This window comes from Nannospalax galili, unplaced genomic scaffold (genome assembly GCF_000622305.1).
Source record: "Nannospalax galili isolate Female #2095 unplaced genomic scaffold, S.galili_v1.0 scaffold180, whole genome shotgun sequence".
Classification (NCBI taxonomy): domain Eukaryota; kingdom Metazoa; phylum Chordata; class Mammalia; order Rodentia; family Spalacidae; genus Nannospalax; species Nannospalax galili.
In genome coordinates, this window is record NW_008348199.1 from 2,536,616 (window position 1) to 2,549,504 (window position 12,889).

Below are 12,889 nucleotides of genomic sequence, written 5' to 3' on the forward strand. Positions count from 1 at the left end.
GGTTCTTCTAGAAGCTTCATAACACTGGGTCACGCAGATCACAGCTACTGCACTGTCAGTAGGGAGTCATCAGTCTCTCCTCTCTGCTACGGATCAACAGTGACCCCAACCCGGCCCAGGCAGGCACCGGAAACTAAGAGGCAGCGTCGCCAAACCCCCAGACCTCTTTAGTAGAACACATAAGGAGCAAGAGATTCTGGAGAGGAGACAACTGGATGGCTGGGATCCTCACGGACCACAAGACCTGCAGCAAGACCCTCCCCTTCTCTGACCCTCCCCTTCTCCGGAACTCAGCTTCCCTGCTGGCAACCCGGCCCAGGCAGGCACCGGAAACTAAGAGGCAGCGTCGCCAAACCCCCAGACCTCTTTAGTAGAACACATAAGGAGCAAGAGATTCTGGAGAGGAGACAACTGGATGGCTGGGATCCTCACGGACCACAAGACCTGCAGCAAGACCCTCCCCTTCTCTGACCCTCCCCTTCTCCGGAACTCAGCTTCCCTGCTGGAGTAAGACCAGGGGTCATGAGCCACACCCCCAAGGGAAGCTGGGACAAAGACCCCAGACAACCCTCGCCCAAAGCTGCAGAACTTCGGTCCATCAGTGAAGTATGAATTCCTCAGGGCAAGCACCTCATTTTTAAACATCCGTGAAACATGCTCCAAGCCCAATAAAGCAGGGCAAAGGGCCAGCTTTGGTCCCCAGGGCGAACAGTCTGCAGCCTCTTGGGGTTCCCACCCCCAACTCCAGTCTAGGTGGTTCTGCAGTACAGTGTCCACAAGCCCCCATTGTGTATGTTCACAGAGGCACCCAACATCAGGAGGCACCCAAGTCCCCGCGTCCACCCGGTCCCCGGGGACTCCACACTTACATCTGCACATGGGGTGGCTGGAAGCGGCCCTGGTTGATGTTGTAGAAGGTGAAGGCCTGGGTGGGGTTGGAGCTGTACTCGTCCACCTCGATGATGAGTCGGCCATGCTGGTGTCGCCGGGCGGCCATTACGTGTGACTGAGAAAACGCCATGCCCAGGCCGCAGGGGAGCAGGGCCAGGGCCTCGGCCTTCAGGACGCCAGCATCCCACCTAGAGTGCCACATGGGCCTCCGAGGGCCTCCCAGGCATCTCCCACCAGCACCGCTGCCGCCGCCGCCGCCGGGTCCCCTGCCAGACCTGCAAACAGACTGAGGAGACAGAGCAGAACCATGCGACAGTTAATCTGTTTGGGATTTGCTTTATTTAATGTCAGATGAAGATTTAGAAAGAGGGAAAGGGTGGGGAAAGAGAGGGGGAAAAACACAGTCGTACAGCTCAAAAACTCATTACAAATCTTTCCAACTCAGCAGTTTGATGAATATACTTTGGTAAAAATAAGAGGAAGAAGGGAGGGGGCCACAAAGGGAAAAAATCTGCGATGCCGTGGACGAACGCATGCATGGTCCAACATGTTTAAATACTTCAGACATTTTCTTCTCCTCCTCCGACAGACAGACAAAATCCTCAGAGCCTACAGGGTGACTGGGCTGAGGATGACACAATGGCTGGTATTTTGTAAACAGGGAAGTTAAGTTTTCATTTTTCAGATTTGGGGGGCAGGAAGGATTCCCTCTCCAGCTTCACCTCCTCCCTACATCATCCCCAAACACACCCACACCCCAGCAAGCCTAAGCAGGTGAGGGCAACACGGGGCAGAAATTCCTTCAACATCAATCTGGCCTCGAAATGTCTCTCAAAAGTATCCAGGGAGGGGATTTTCCCAGAGCCAGTGGCCACGCACCTCCTCAGCTGAGGCAGGGTGGTGGGCCTGGGGCAAGGTCAGAAAAGGCAGGAAGGATCTGCTTGTCAAAACCCCTCTTCTGGCCTCGCACTGTCCTGTCAGGGTCCCAGAATCCCCCAGTTCCCTGTCAATCCACAAACCCACTTAAATCACACAGTCCAAGTGCTGTAGCTTTCCATCATCATCACCATCATCATCATCATCATCATCATCATTATTATTATATTTAACTATTTCACTGTAAAAGTGAAGTTTGCATGTGAATTTACTGTAGTAAAACACCCCTTTGGTGGATTCCAACCAAGCTAACACGGAGCCTGGAGATACAGGCCCTGCTGGCAGATTCCACCCCAGCTCAGTGTGGCCTAGAGATACAGACCCGGCCAGAGGCGGCACCCTATTTGAAATACACCAAACTACCGCTGGCTGATGCTTGGATCTACACTGTGGGTTTTCCTCGCCGTTATTCATAATTATTTTTTAACTGTGTGAGGGAGCAGGCAACGACCTGAAGTTTGTTTATTTGGTTTTCGGTTTTTTTCATCCTTATTTTTATTTTTCGCTCATTAAGATTTTCTAATGATTCTGTTTATGCTGTATTTAACCAAGGAGAAAATAACAAATTTAAATGATTCCTGGACAGTCAGATCCCAATCATATTTAAGGAAGAAAAATCCCCCTTGCTTTGTACTGGGAAGAGGAACCGATACACTCCGAAAACAGATTAGATTAGGAAAATGACAAAAATTAGAGACTGGAGAACATTTTAATTACATGCAAAGGAGAAATGGGTTATTAATTCTTAAAAAAAAAGAAACAAAAAAAACCCTTCAATCATGTCCTTACAAGGTAAAATAAAATAGCAATAACCTCCTCCTCCCAAAATAAGGAAGGGAAGAGACAGTTCTGCCAGGAAGAGATACATACTTGTAATCTCAGGAGGCTGAGGCAGGAGGATAGCTCAAAGTTCCAGACCTCAGAAAGGAAAAAAGAGAAGAGCTAGGCATGGTGGCATGCGGTCCAAGCAATTAGCACTTGAGAAGTAGAGGCAGGGGCAGAAGATTAAGGTCATCCTTGGCTACATAGTGAGTTTGGGGCCTGGGCTATAAGAGACCTAAAGGAAAGGAGAAGGGGGGGAGAGAAAGGAAGACAGGGGAGGACGGGGATGAGGAGGAGAGGGGAGGGGGAAATGGAGTCTGGCCCAGAGCCACACAGTAAGAGGCAGAGCTGAGACACAGGCCCAGCCTGCCTGGCCCCAGCCCACCTCCTGGGTCATGTCCTTATCTCCAGAGGGTGACAACTACTCACCCTTCATCTCTCAGCAGACAAGACCTTGGTCAGGAACCCTTGTTCCAGGGTCCTGTGAGAAGCTGGGATGTCTGCTGACAGCAAGGCCTGAGTCTCCCTTACTCAACCCTGTATGCCACCAGCTCTGTAACCATGAGCTACGGGCTTATGCTCCCAGAGGCTGTCTGATCATTCACAAAACGCAGAGAACAATGGTTCCATCCTTACAGAGTCATGAAGGGTCAGGAAAGTGACATGTACAAACCAATCATAATAGGGCTTGGCAAACAGTAAGTGCTCAATACATGTAGCCTGTTACTCTTATCCCATTTAGCCTCACCCCTGGATCCATCACAAATGCTTCACATATGTTGAATGGATGGATGGATGGTTGGATGGATGGGTGTGTGGATGGATGGATGGGTGTGTGGATGGATGGATGGATGGATGGATGGATGGATGGGTATGTGGATGGATGGATGGATGGGTGTGTGGATGGATGGATGGATGGATGGATGGATGGGTGTGTGGATGGATGGATGGATGGATGTGTAGATGGATGGGTGGATGGATGAATGGATGGATGGATGGATGATGGATGGATTGATGGATGGGAGTGTGGATGGATGGATGGGTGTGTGGATGGATGGATGGCTAGATGGATGGATGGATGGATGGATGGATGATGGATGGATGGATGTGTGGGTGGATGGATGGATGGGTGAGTGGGTGTGTGGACAGACAGATGGATGGATGGATGGATGGATGGATGGGTGGATGGATAGATGGTTGGATAGATGGGCAGGGGAAAGAAAAGAATGGATGATGAGGAGAAAAGGATGCTGGATGCATGTACGAATGGATGCTTGCATGGATGGACAATGTCTGACCAGACTCCTTCCCTTGCATCCAGCACAGGCCTAGCCAAGAATAGGTATCTGAAGAGTTCAACTCAAATCTGAGGAGCCATGATCCTCTTCCTTTGCCTGCCCCAGCCCATCAGCCTATCAGGGCACTGATCGCATTGGTCCTAACCTGGTATAAGGGCATCCAGGAACACACACACACACACACACACACACACACACACACACACACAGCCTCCAGGGAAGCAAGTGTGGGCAGAGACACCTCAATGGGAAAGCTGCCTGGAACCAGGAGACTCGGGGGGAAGAAGCAGGCAGGGGAGTCCCAGAGGCACTAGCTCTGCAGTGTCATGCTGCACTTCACACAAAGGCGGCTCACTGCAGGCCCTGCCTGAAGAAACCAAGGAAGCCCAGAACCCAGAGCTTCCTCCAGAGCATCCGTCTTGTGTTTATGGAGCTGCTGCAGCCGCCAGTACACCAGCATTCAGTGCCGCAGTACACTGAGGGGGAGAAGTGTCTCCCAGAAAATGGCTTTCAGCTGGGAAGCACTCACACCTGGTCCCCAAACCCAATACCGTGAGCATGTGCTGGGAACTGTAGTGGGGAGATTGACTAGCCTGAGTCCTGGCTCCCTGATCCAGTCAAAAGACTTGATGGGGCTGGTGGGAGAACTCTGGGGCAAGATGAGCTGCAGAGAAGAGCATGAAGCCCAACAGGATGGGTGGACGGACGCATGCATGCATGCACAGAAGACGGATGGACAGATGGATAGATGGATGTACAAACACACTCCCTTGTTCAACAAATAATTTCCTGGGTCCCACTTGCTATCCCTGTTCTCTGAGTCACAGAAAAGTACTGAAAATGCAAAAAAGCCCCTGTCCGTCCCCAAGGAATGGGGAAGTAGAATGCATAAATTAACAGAAAAGGAGGAAGACAGAACTCAGTGATGGGGCAGGGTGCAATAAGGGCACTTTATATTAGGTGATCAGGAAAAGCCTGCCTGCAAAGGAGATGTCGCCTAACAGGAGTCATGAGTGGAGACAGCCACAGGAAAGCATGGGGAAGGAGCCTCGGCAGGAGGAACAGTAAGTGCAAAGGCTGAGCTCAGGGATGATCCTCCTGCTCCTGTTGCCATCCACTAGTGCAACTCTGTGATGGAGAAGTCACCAGAGGCAGACTTTGAATTCAGCCTCAGGAGCTGCTATGCTGTAGGATGTTGGGCAAGTCAGCTAACCAGTTCCCACGTCCCCTTTGGTCTCCTTTTGGAACTATGGATAAGGTGGAAGATACCTTGTGTCTTCCTCCACAGAGGCCCAGTGAGTCGAGCTGGACGTTCCAGGCCCACATGGCGCAGTGCTGGCTGACAAACGCTCTCCATTTTGGGGGAGCTTGCTTAAGTCTATCTCTGGTTTCCTCGCAAAGGAGAGCCAGAGTATTGATTAGGACACCAAGACACAGGCAGCCCTTAGACACCCACCATGTGGGAAGCTGACGTCCAATTCCAACTGCAGCCCCAGCTTTGTCTGGCTTTGGCCTCTGTCACCTGCTGCCCTCAGGGAAGGTCAGCAACTCGGGATACTCCAGCCCAGCTTACCCCTACTCCAGGCCCACCACAGCCATAGCAACCAGCAGTCCTGCACAGAGCTGCCGAGGGTGCAGCTGCTCACACCCATCCCAACCCGAGGCTGCCCACCTGTTTCCTGGCTCAGAGTCTTGGAGACATTTTCCTGGGATTCCCTAGGCTGCACCAGAGCCTCCCACCCACTGCTCCCCGACCTCACTGATCAGAGTTCCTAATACTGGTCCTGGTTCTGTATCTAAGCTAAATGAGGAGCTAAATAATAAAATGATGAATGGACGGATGAGTGGATGGTGGCTGGATAGACAGATGCATGGATGGACAGGCAGATGAACAGAGGGATGGATGGATGCAGATGTGTGTATGAATGTGTGGGTGGGTGGATGGATAGATGGACAGGTGGAAAGATGCATAGGTTGATGTATGGAGGGATAGATGGATGGATGGACAGATGGACAGATGAATGGATATATGTATGGATGCATCATACCTGGATGCATGGAAACATAAATGCATGGATTATAGGTGGATGTGTGGATAGATGCATTGATGGAAGGATGGATGGATGGATGGGTGGGTAGGTGGGTGGGTGGGTGGATCATAAGTCAATGTGTCAATGAATGCGCAGGTAGATAGATGCATAGATACATGGATAGATGGGAGGAAGCATGCATATATGAATGCATGGGTGCATGGATCACAGGTAGATGTGTAGATGGATGTATGGATAGAACTGCACAGGCCTTCACATCTGATAGCCCAAGTTTAAAAGCAACTTTAACTTCTCTAGATCTGAGTTTTCCATTAAAAATGTGCAGATGCTCAACGTCCCTCACACCACCGAGGCTCCAGCATACAGTGGGTGCTTGATAAATGTCTCTTCCATTCGGGTAAGATTGTTTCAATGAAGCCCAGGGTTCTACAGGAAACTTCTGGGAATTCAGCAGAGATTTTCAAGTTGTCATGAACCCCTCCCCCTCTGTGTGGAGTCCCAGCCCTACCCCACCCCTGAGCCCTCCTCTCCTCTAAGCAAGTCACAGCAGCTCTACTTCTTAGGCCAGGTAGCTGGGCACATTCAGTGCAACCAGCCCCGAATACCTTCTGCTTCTCCTCCTGGCCACCCTAGCTTTGGGATCCAAGTGGTTGCAGCTGGCGATGTGGCTGAGCGATAGAGCACCTGTCTAGCAGAGAAGGCCCTGAGTCAGTGCCCAGTACTTGATAAAAGGCTCTGGGGCCAGTAAGAGCAGCAAACCAAATCAACAGATGCCCTCACAAGGAGGCAGAGTGGAGGGGTCTGTGGCCCAGGAGAAGCCACCACCCACCTGTGAGGCTGGCCTGATCTACACACGCCAAAGATCAGGGAGGGGGACTGGGAAGAGCTTCAGCGTGCTCAGTGGTACATCACCAACAGAGGTCACCTCACAGCCAAATCTGGAGCAAAATGGAGGGACTGTAGGGCAGGCACTTCCTGGTGCTACATTTGTGCTCTGGTGTCTGCCTCCACCACCATGGTCCCTGGATAGTACAGATTCTGGTCTGCTGTTCCCATGCCACAGTCATCTACCTCTGCTCAGACGCTCAGAAATGTTCAGATTGTAAAGGTCTGAGCAAAATCAAAGCAAGACCATTAAGACAACCACCTCCAAAAGCCACCAAAGTGTCTGTCTCTTCCTGTCACCAGTAAATCCTTAACAAGTACTACAGTGAGGGCAGCATTGCGGTGTTGTGAGTCTAGACCTCAGGGAACCATCCATGACCCCACAGGGACAACGGGTTAAATCTGAGAAGACGCCAGAGCCCTCCTGGCTTCAGTATTTACCAGGATGCCAAGCATATCTTCCCTTGATTGCCCTCAGCAAGCCTTGACTGGGAACAGGGCTGCTGAGCACCCCAGCCTCTCTAAGTCACCAGCCCATCACCTCTGTGGCTGACCCAAAGCAAAGTCAGACAACGGGCTCTGGGGAAAAAGAAAACAAACAACAAAACAAAACCCACGCTAGCACTCCCTGTGTGGTCTGGACAGGCAAAAACAGAGATTACACTGACCAGACAAGTATCTACGAAGTTGAAGAGATGGCTCAGTGGATAAAGGAGCTTGCTGCCAAGCCTTGATGACATGAGTTCAAGTCCCAGGACCCACAGGCAGGTTGTTCTGTCCTCCGACCTCCATGTGTGGCCTGCATATGTATACACACACACACACACACACACACACACACACACACAATTTAAAATATAATAAAGATTTTTTTTAAGTACCTAGGCATGGAGGTTTAAGGAAGGATTTTTTTTGCAAGCTACTCTTTCCATACAAGCTCAAAGATCACTTTTCAGTTGTATTTTTTTTCTAATTTTGTCTGTGAATAAAAAATAGGCAATTGACTATTCCAGAAACATATCAGAAAGGACAAAAAATGAAATAAAATAAAAACAGAGGAGCTCAAAGAAAAGGAAAGGAAACAGGAGCCTCAGGAGGGTGTCAGGCTCCGTCCCACAATATCCTAAAATAAAGGGGCTTGGATCTGGCCTCCCTCTGCATCCACTGTGGGTCTCCATGAAAGGAAAGCTTAGCCGGCAACTGGCACCTTCCGCCAGGCAGAACAAGCTGATGAATGGAGAGGAGGCAAAGATCCACAGACGCAGTGAAAACAAGACACTGAGCTTCGAAAAAGAATCGACCACAAGTGACTTTAAAGCATTCACCACTTAAAACCCTTTCAGCTGGGCCCATGTTGAACGTATGACAGCAAGATTTTAAATCGTGCTTTTGAATTCCTCAGCTGCCCCCTCCCCCAGTCGGTGATGTTTCATTTTCCAATTATTTATTTCAGAATGATAAAGAGTGCTACTTACTGGATCATGTCCTGTCTGCCATAAATAGATGCTCACTTATCCCTTTCGTTGGAGATACTGATACAGTCGGTTCACCAAGCTCATCTCCAAACCCTGACTAGTCTCTGTTCCCACTGCAGAGAACGGGACCCGAGAGGGGCCACAGCCCACACAGCTCAGGGAAACCAGTGCTGCACTCCACAAACGATTACAATTCTTGGTGATTCCTATATCCATCCAGCAGACCCGATATCACATAAATAATAGCAAGAGGATTGATTTGTTTCCCCTTCTGCAAAATGCTGTTAGTTTTGAAAATAAAGCTCTGGGAGGTCCACGCATCTGCGTGGATGCAGTCAGTGCAAAGCTGCTCAGATCCAGTTCTGACACGCAGAGACATACCCACACACAAAAGGAAACGGGAGTTGTGTGTGTAAGAGTCAGCACAGTGTCTCGACACCACAGGTGTGCCAGCTCACACTCAGCACTTGAAAGAGTTGGGGACCTATGTGACTAGAGCGGAGGGTGGCTCCACATTCAAATCTGATTCTCAAAGAAAGTAAGCGTGGCTTGGAGGCTCTTGTGGAAATCTACCAGACAGAACCAAGCAGCACTGTGAGAAGTCCACGCTAGAGTCTTGAGTGGGGTTTGGCTGTTTTGAGGACCAGCTCGGTTCAGTTCTTCAGTCTCAGTCAGTCTCTCTCTCTCTCTCTCTCTCTCTCTCTCTCTCTGTCCCTCCCTCCCTCCCCCTCGTCATTTGGGAATTTGCAATTAAACTTGTAAAGTGTGATCAATGAACTAATGTGCCTGAACACAAACTTAGGAAAGCCGAACTCGGCGCTTTGCTCCCCACCCCCACTGTGCAGAGAACCCGAGTGGACATGGGTGGAGAGAGGGCTCACTGGCCTTTCCACAGACGTCTCATCAAAAAGCATTTCGTTACAAAGGGGCAGGGGAGGGGGGGACTGGCAGTGTGTGGGAAGGGCTTGTGCTTCACAGGTAGCCGGCGCAATGCATCCTCACCAGCTGCAGCACCACACAGAAAACACAAGAGACAGAAACGGAGAAGGGGGCGATGAGCCGGTTAGAAATGAAAATCAGTTTTCTCCTCAAAGGGACGAACAGGCGATATCAAAAGTCTCTTCCTATGTTTCATGTGGAAGGAGGGGATGGGTCTGAAAACTGCAAATCAAGCAACACTGACTAAAAAATCAGGCAGATTTAGGTCCAGGTGATGGGGAGAGACAGCCACCCTGGTCTGGCTCTGAACTGGACAGGAGTTCATAATCCACTAGAAGGGAGATTTTTTTTTTTAACAGAAGTTGCTTCTATTTAGTATGAATGACCGGGTTCTGACATCATCTTAGCCAAGTTTGTGGAAGAGGAATTCACAGAAAGGCCCAGTAACACCTCAAGTCACTGTATGACTGAGTTATACATGAATCCACATAACCTCAAGTTGCTAAGTTTTCAAATGAAATTCGGATTGCCTCATAAGTATTTAAAATGGAAATCAAGCATAACTAAGCTTTGTCTCATGGGGGGGGGTGTCAAAACAAAGTACATCGTTCATGTCACCGGGGAAAGCCTCGGTGAGCCAAACCAATCCAGATATACTTAAGCCTTCCACCCCAAATCACCTCCAATGAGGTTTGGTTTGGGGTCACCTCTTTTTCTCTTTCTCTGAGGTCTATTGGGCTTCTTGCCTCTCAGCTACCTCTTTCAGACTCAAACTGAACAACAGAGGCAGTCTGGGTTCAAAGCTAGAAGGAGATGTCTTGACATGAGAACAGCCACACACCAGGAACCAGGTTACCAGGTCACCTTCACCACGCCTGACACAACCCACAATAAATGGCCCTTGCTTCAGGAAGCGTCACCTTTGCCTGCCTTTATCGTGAGTGTCAGGGGCATCTGGCCCTAGAGGTTCAGGGCAGAAAGAAGACCCTGCCTCACACCTGAGGGGCCAGCAACTTTACTCTGTGCATGGACACGGCAGAGAATCTGTCTCTAGGCCTCGACCTCAGAGGGAGCCGGTGGAGGGGGGCCTGGGCTCCTTCACCTCAGGGGTGCAGACAAAGGTTGAACAGAAAGATGTCAAGGAGAACATAGAAGGGGCCACATGCAAAGACCCATTTTTGTTCCTGGTGAGGGAGGGGTGATGGGAGAGACATGTCACATTGTCACTTTAAAGATTTTGACAGACAATTCAGGGATAAGGCAGAAACTCCACCCTTAACTGCGGCTCTAGGGACTTGAAAGGGACTCACTAACCTCCACTAATTGCATGTTTTTCTGTGTGTCATATTTACTTGTTAAAGTCTTCGCCTGGCCAATTCATTCCTTCTGCCCCGCTATTCATGATCACTGAAAGGCCTGAAACGGGAAAGGTGAAGGCATGTGGAGAGCCGAAGAGCTGCTGCACTGTGGTAACGGTTTCCTTTTCAGAAGTCTAGAACCTGCACCCAGAATGCTGATCTTTCCTCCTCCAAACTCGCTCCTTTGGTACAATCCTGTCATCGTTCTTAGTTTTTCAGACAGTAAGAGAGTTGTGTCCTGTGTGCGGTGGGGGTGGGGGTGGGGTGAGGAGTGGCCACAGACTAGGTGGGAAGGCAGCAGGTTCAAGGGGGAATAAATGACCTTAACTCACTTTGGACGAATAAGATTTAACAGGCCTGGGAATTTTTACAAAGCAGGCCTTAGAACCTGTCTCTAGGCCTCAGCCTCAGAGGAGCCTGAGGGGGGCGTGGCATGGGCCCCATAGATCCATGTGCTCCTGGGCCCCATCTTTCACCTAAATCTAACCCTGTTCTGGTGGTCTCTACATTCAGGGCATCATTCAGAGGTGGGTGTGAGCCGTTCTAAGTACATCACACAACGGTTCTATCTGGGTTTTCTTCATCTTTGTGGGTGACACTCAGCCTACCCGCATCAACATGAAGGAATCTAATCCAGGTCTTCCCAAATTCTTTGGGTTGAGGATTAAATCAGTGTAACAGCCCCAAAGCAGAACCACGATTAAACCTGTGGGCTTGGAGCGTATCGCCTTTTGACCAGCCATCAGCCAATTACCGAGGTTCCAACTCTCCAGGAACCAGAAGGGTTACAACCATTTCACCAAAATCCATCTTAAGCAAAAAAAAAAAAAGGGTTTTACAAGTGTTGAGGGGCTGCCACTTGGAAAGCCAATTTGCAGGGAGCCGGGCGGTGTGCAAACCTTTATTATGCATGGCTCCCACACTGCCGTCCCTGGTAGACTTTGCCTGGCTCAGACGCCTCCCTGTCACCACCAGCTCCAAAGCCCCGTGTTCTCCCTGCCTGGGCCCCTTCCCCAGATGGCCTCCCAGGCTTCCCAGCTGGAATGGAGCAGGCACCCAGCGGCCTGTCCAGCCTCCCCCAGGGCGTTTTTAGCCATGTGCCAAGTACTCATGAAGTGGGTTTAATTTTCCTCTGGCCAAGGCCACTCAGTCAGTATTAACATGGTCAATGCCAGGGCAACCCCACTGCCAGCCCCTCCTCTCCAGTGTGGTAGATCCCACCACCCTGCATCAGGGCAAGTTGTGCAACCATACAACTGAGCATCACTTTTGTTTCCCAAGTAAAATTTCATTATTGTTAACAAGCTGTTCTGCCAGTCATTCAAGTAACTGGGGGTATGAACTGTACTTCTGAAGGATGCCGAGGTCACCTGGACAGGGATGCAGTCCAATTTCAGAGTGGGGCCTCCTGACCTCAAGGCAAGACCCAGTCTGAGCCCCGACAGCTGGGAGGGGATGGAGGATGGTGGGTCCCCAACCCCTAAGACTGGCCTTCCAGGCTCTTAGACACAACTATTCTCTGTCCTTCCCCCAGCCCAGGGAGGCTGAGCCTGAATTCGCTCTCCCATAGCGTGTCCCAGAATGCACAAGAGGCTTTCAGTACGGATGCAATACTGCTGGGGAGGGCTGGGGCCTGTCTGGTTAGTCCCTGAATTCCCCTGCGGGGGACATGGCAGGTAGCAGTGGGTGAGGGGAGGGAGAGAGGGAGGGGGGAAGAAGGGAAGAAGGAAAGAAGGAAGGGAGGGAGGGACAGAGGCAGTAAAGAAGGGAGGAAGGGGAGAGGGGGGAGGGAGGGAGGGAGGGAGGAAGGGAGGGAGAGATGTTGTTACTTAAGTTTCCACCAATGGCCAGCAAAAGTGACCCCTTGACCAGCATCCCTCTTCCTCCTCGGTTCCCTTCCTCCAAGTACCGGCAGGGGCTGGCTGTGCGCACAGTAGGCTCTCCAGGACCGGGGTTGCTATTGTCACCGCTGTCATCACCACTTGCACCCCACCAGCCCTCTCCTTTCCCCAGCTACTGCACTGGCAGCCAGCAGCGGCCGGCAAAAGTTTCGCTGACCGCCCGGCCCCAGCCGGAGTCCCGCGGCCCAGGGCCGAGCCCTCTCCCGGCCGCACCGGCCCCCGCAGACGGGCGGCGGGGGCGCAGGACCTGGACCGCGCGCTCGGGGCAGAGGCGGCCAAAGTAAGTTTGCGGGCGCAGTGCGCAGCGCCGCGGGCAGCCCGGGTGCGGACCCC

General features: G+C 51.1%; 1 protein-coding gene across 4 annotated transcripts in view; it reads right to left on the reverse strand.

The window, feature by feature from the left end:
• The window catches only part of Mpped1 (metallophosphoesterase domain containing 1), an 80,558-nt gene that overhangs the window by 67,233 nt on the left and 436 nt on the right, over window positions 1-12,889 (reverse strand). For 3 of the 4 annotated variants that reach the window (XR_003851382.1, XM_008844729.3, XM_029569179.1), the window contains one exon: window positions 870-1,177. Coding sequence is in view for 3 of the 4 variants with exons in the window: in XM_008844729.3 (XP_008842951.1) it covers window positions 870-1,093 (224 nt within the window). In the remaining variant the exon portion in view is untranslated. Of the gene's footprint in view, window positions 1-869; window positions 1,178-8,358; window positions 8,921-12,889 lie in introns of those variants that run through there. The other variant, XM_008844728.1, reaches the window with a different exon arrangement.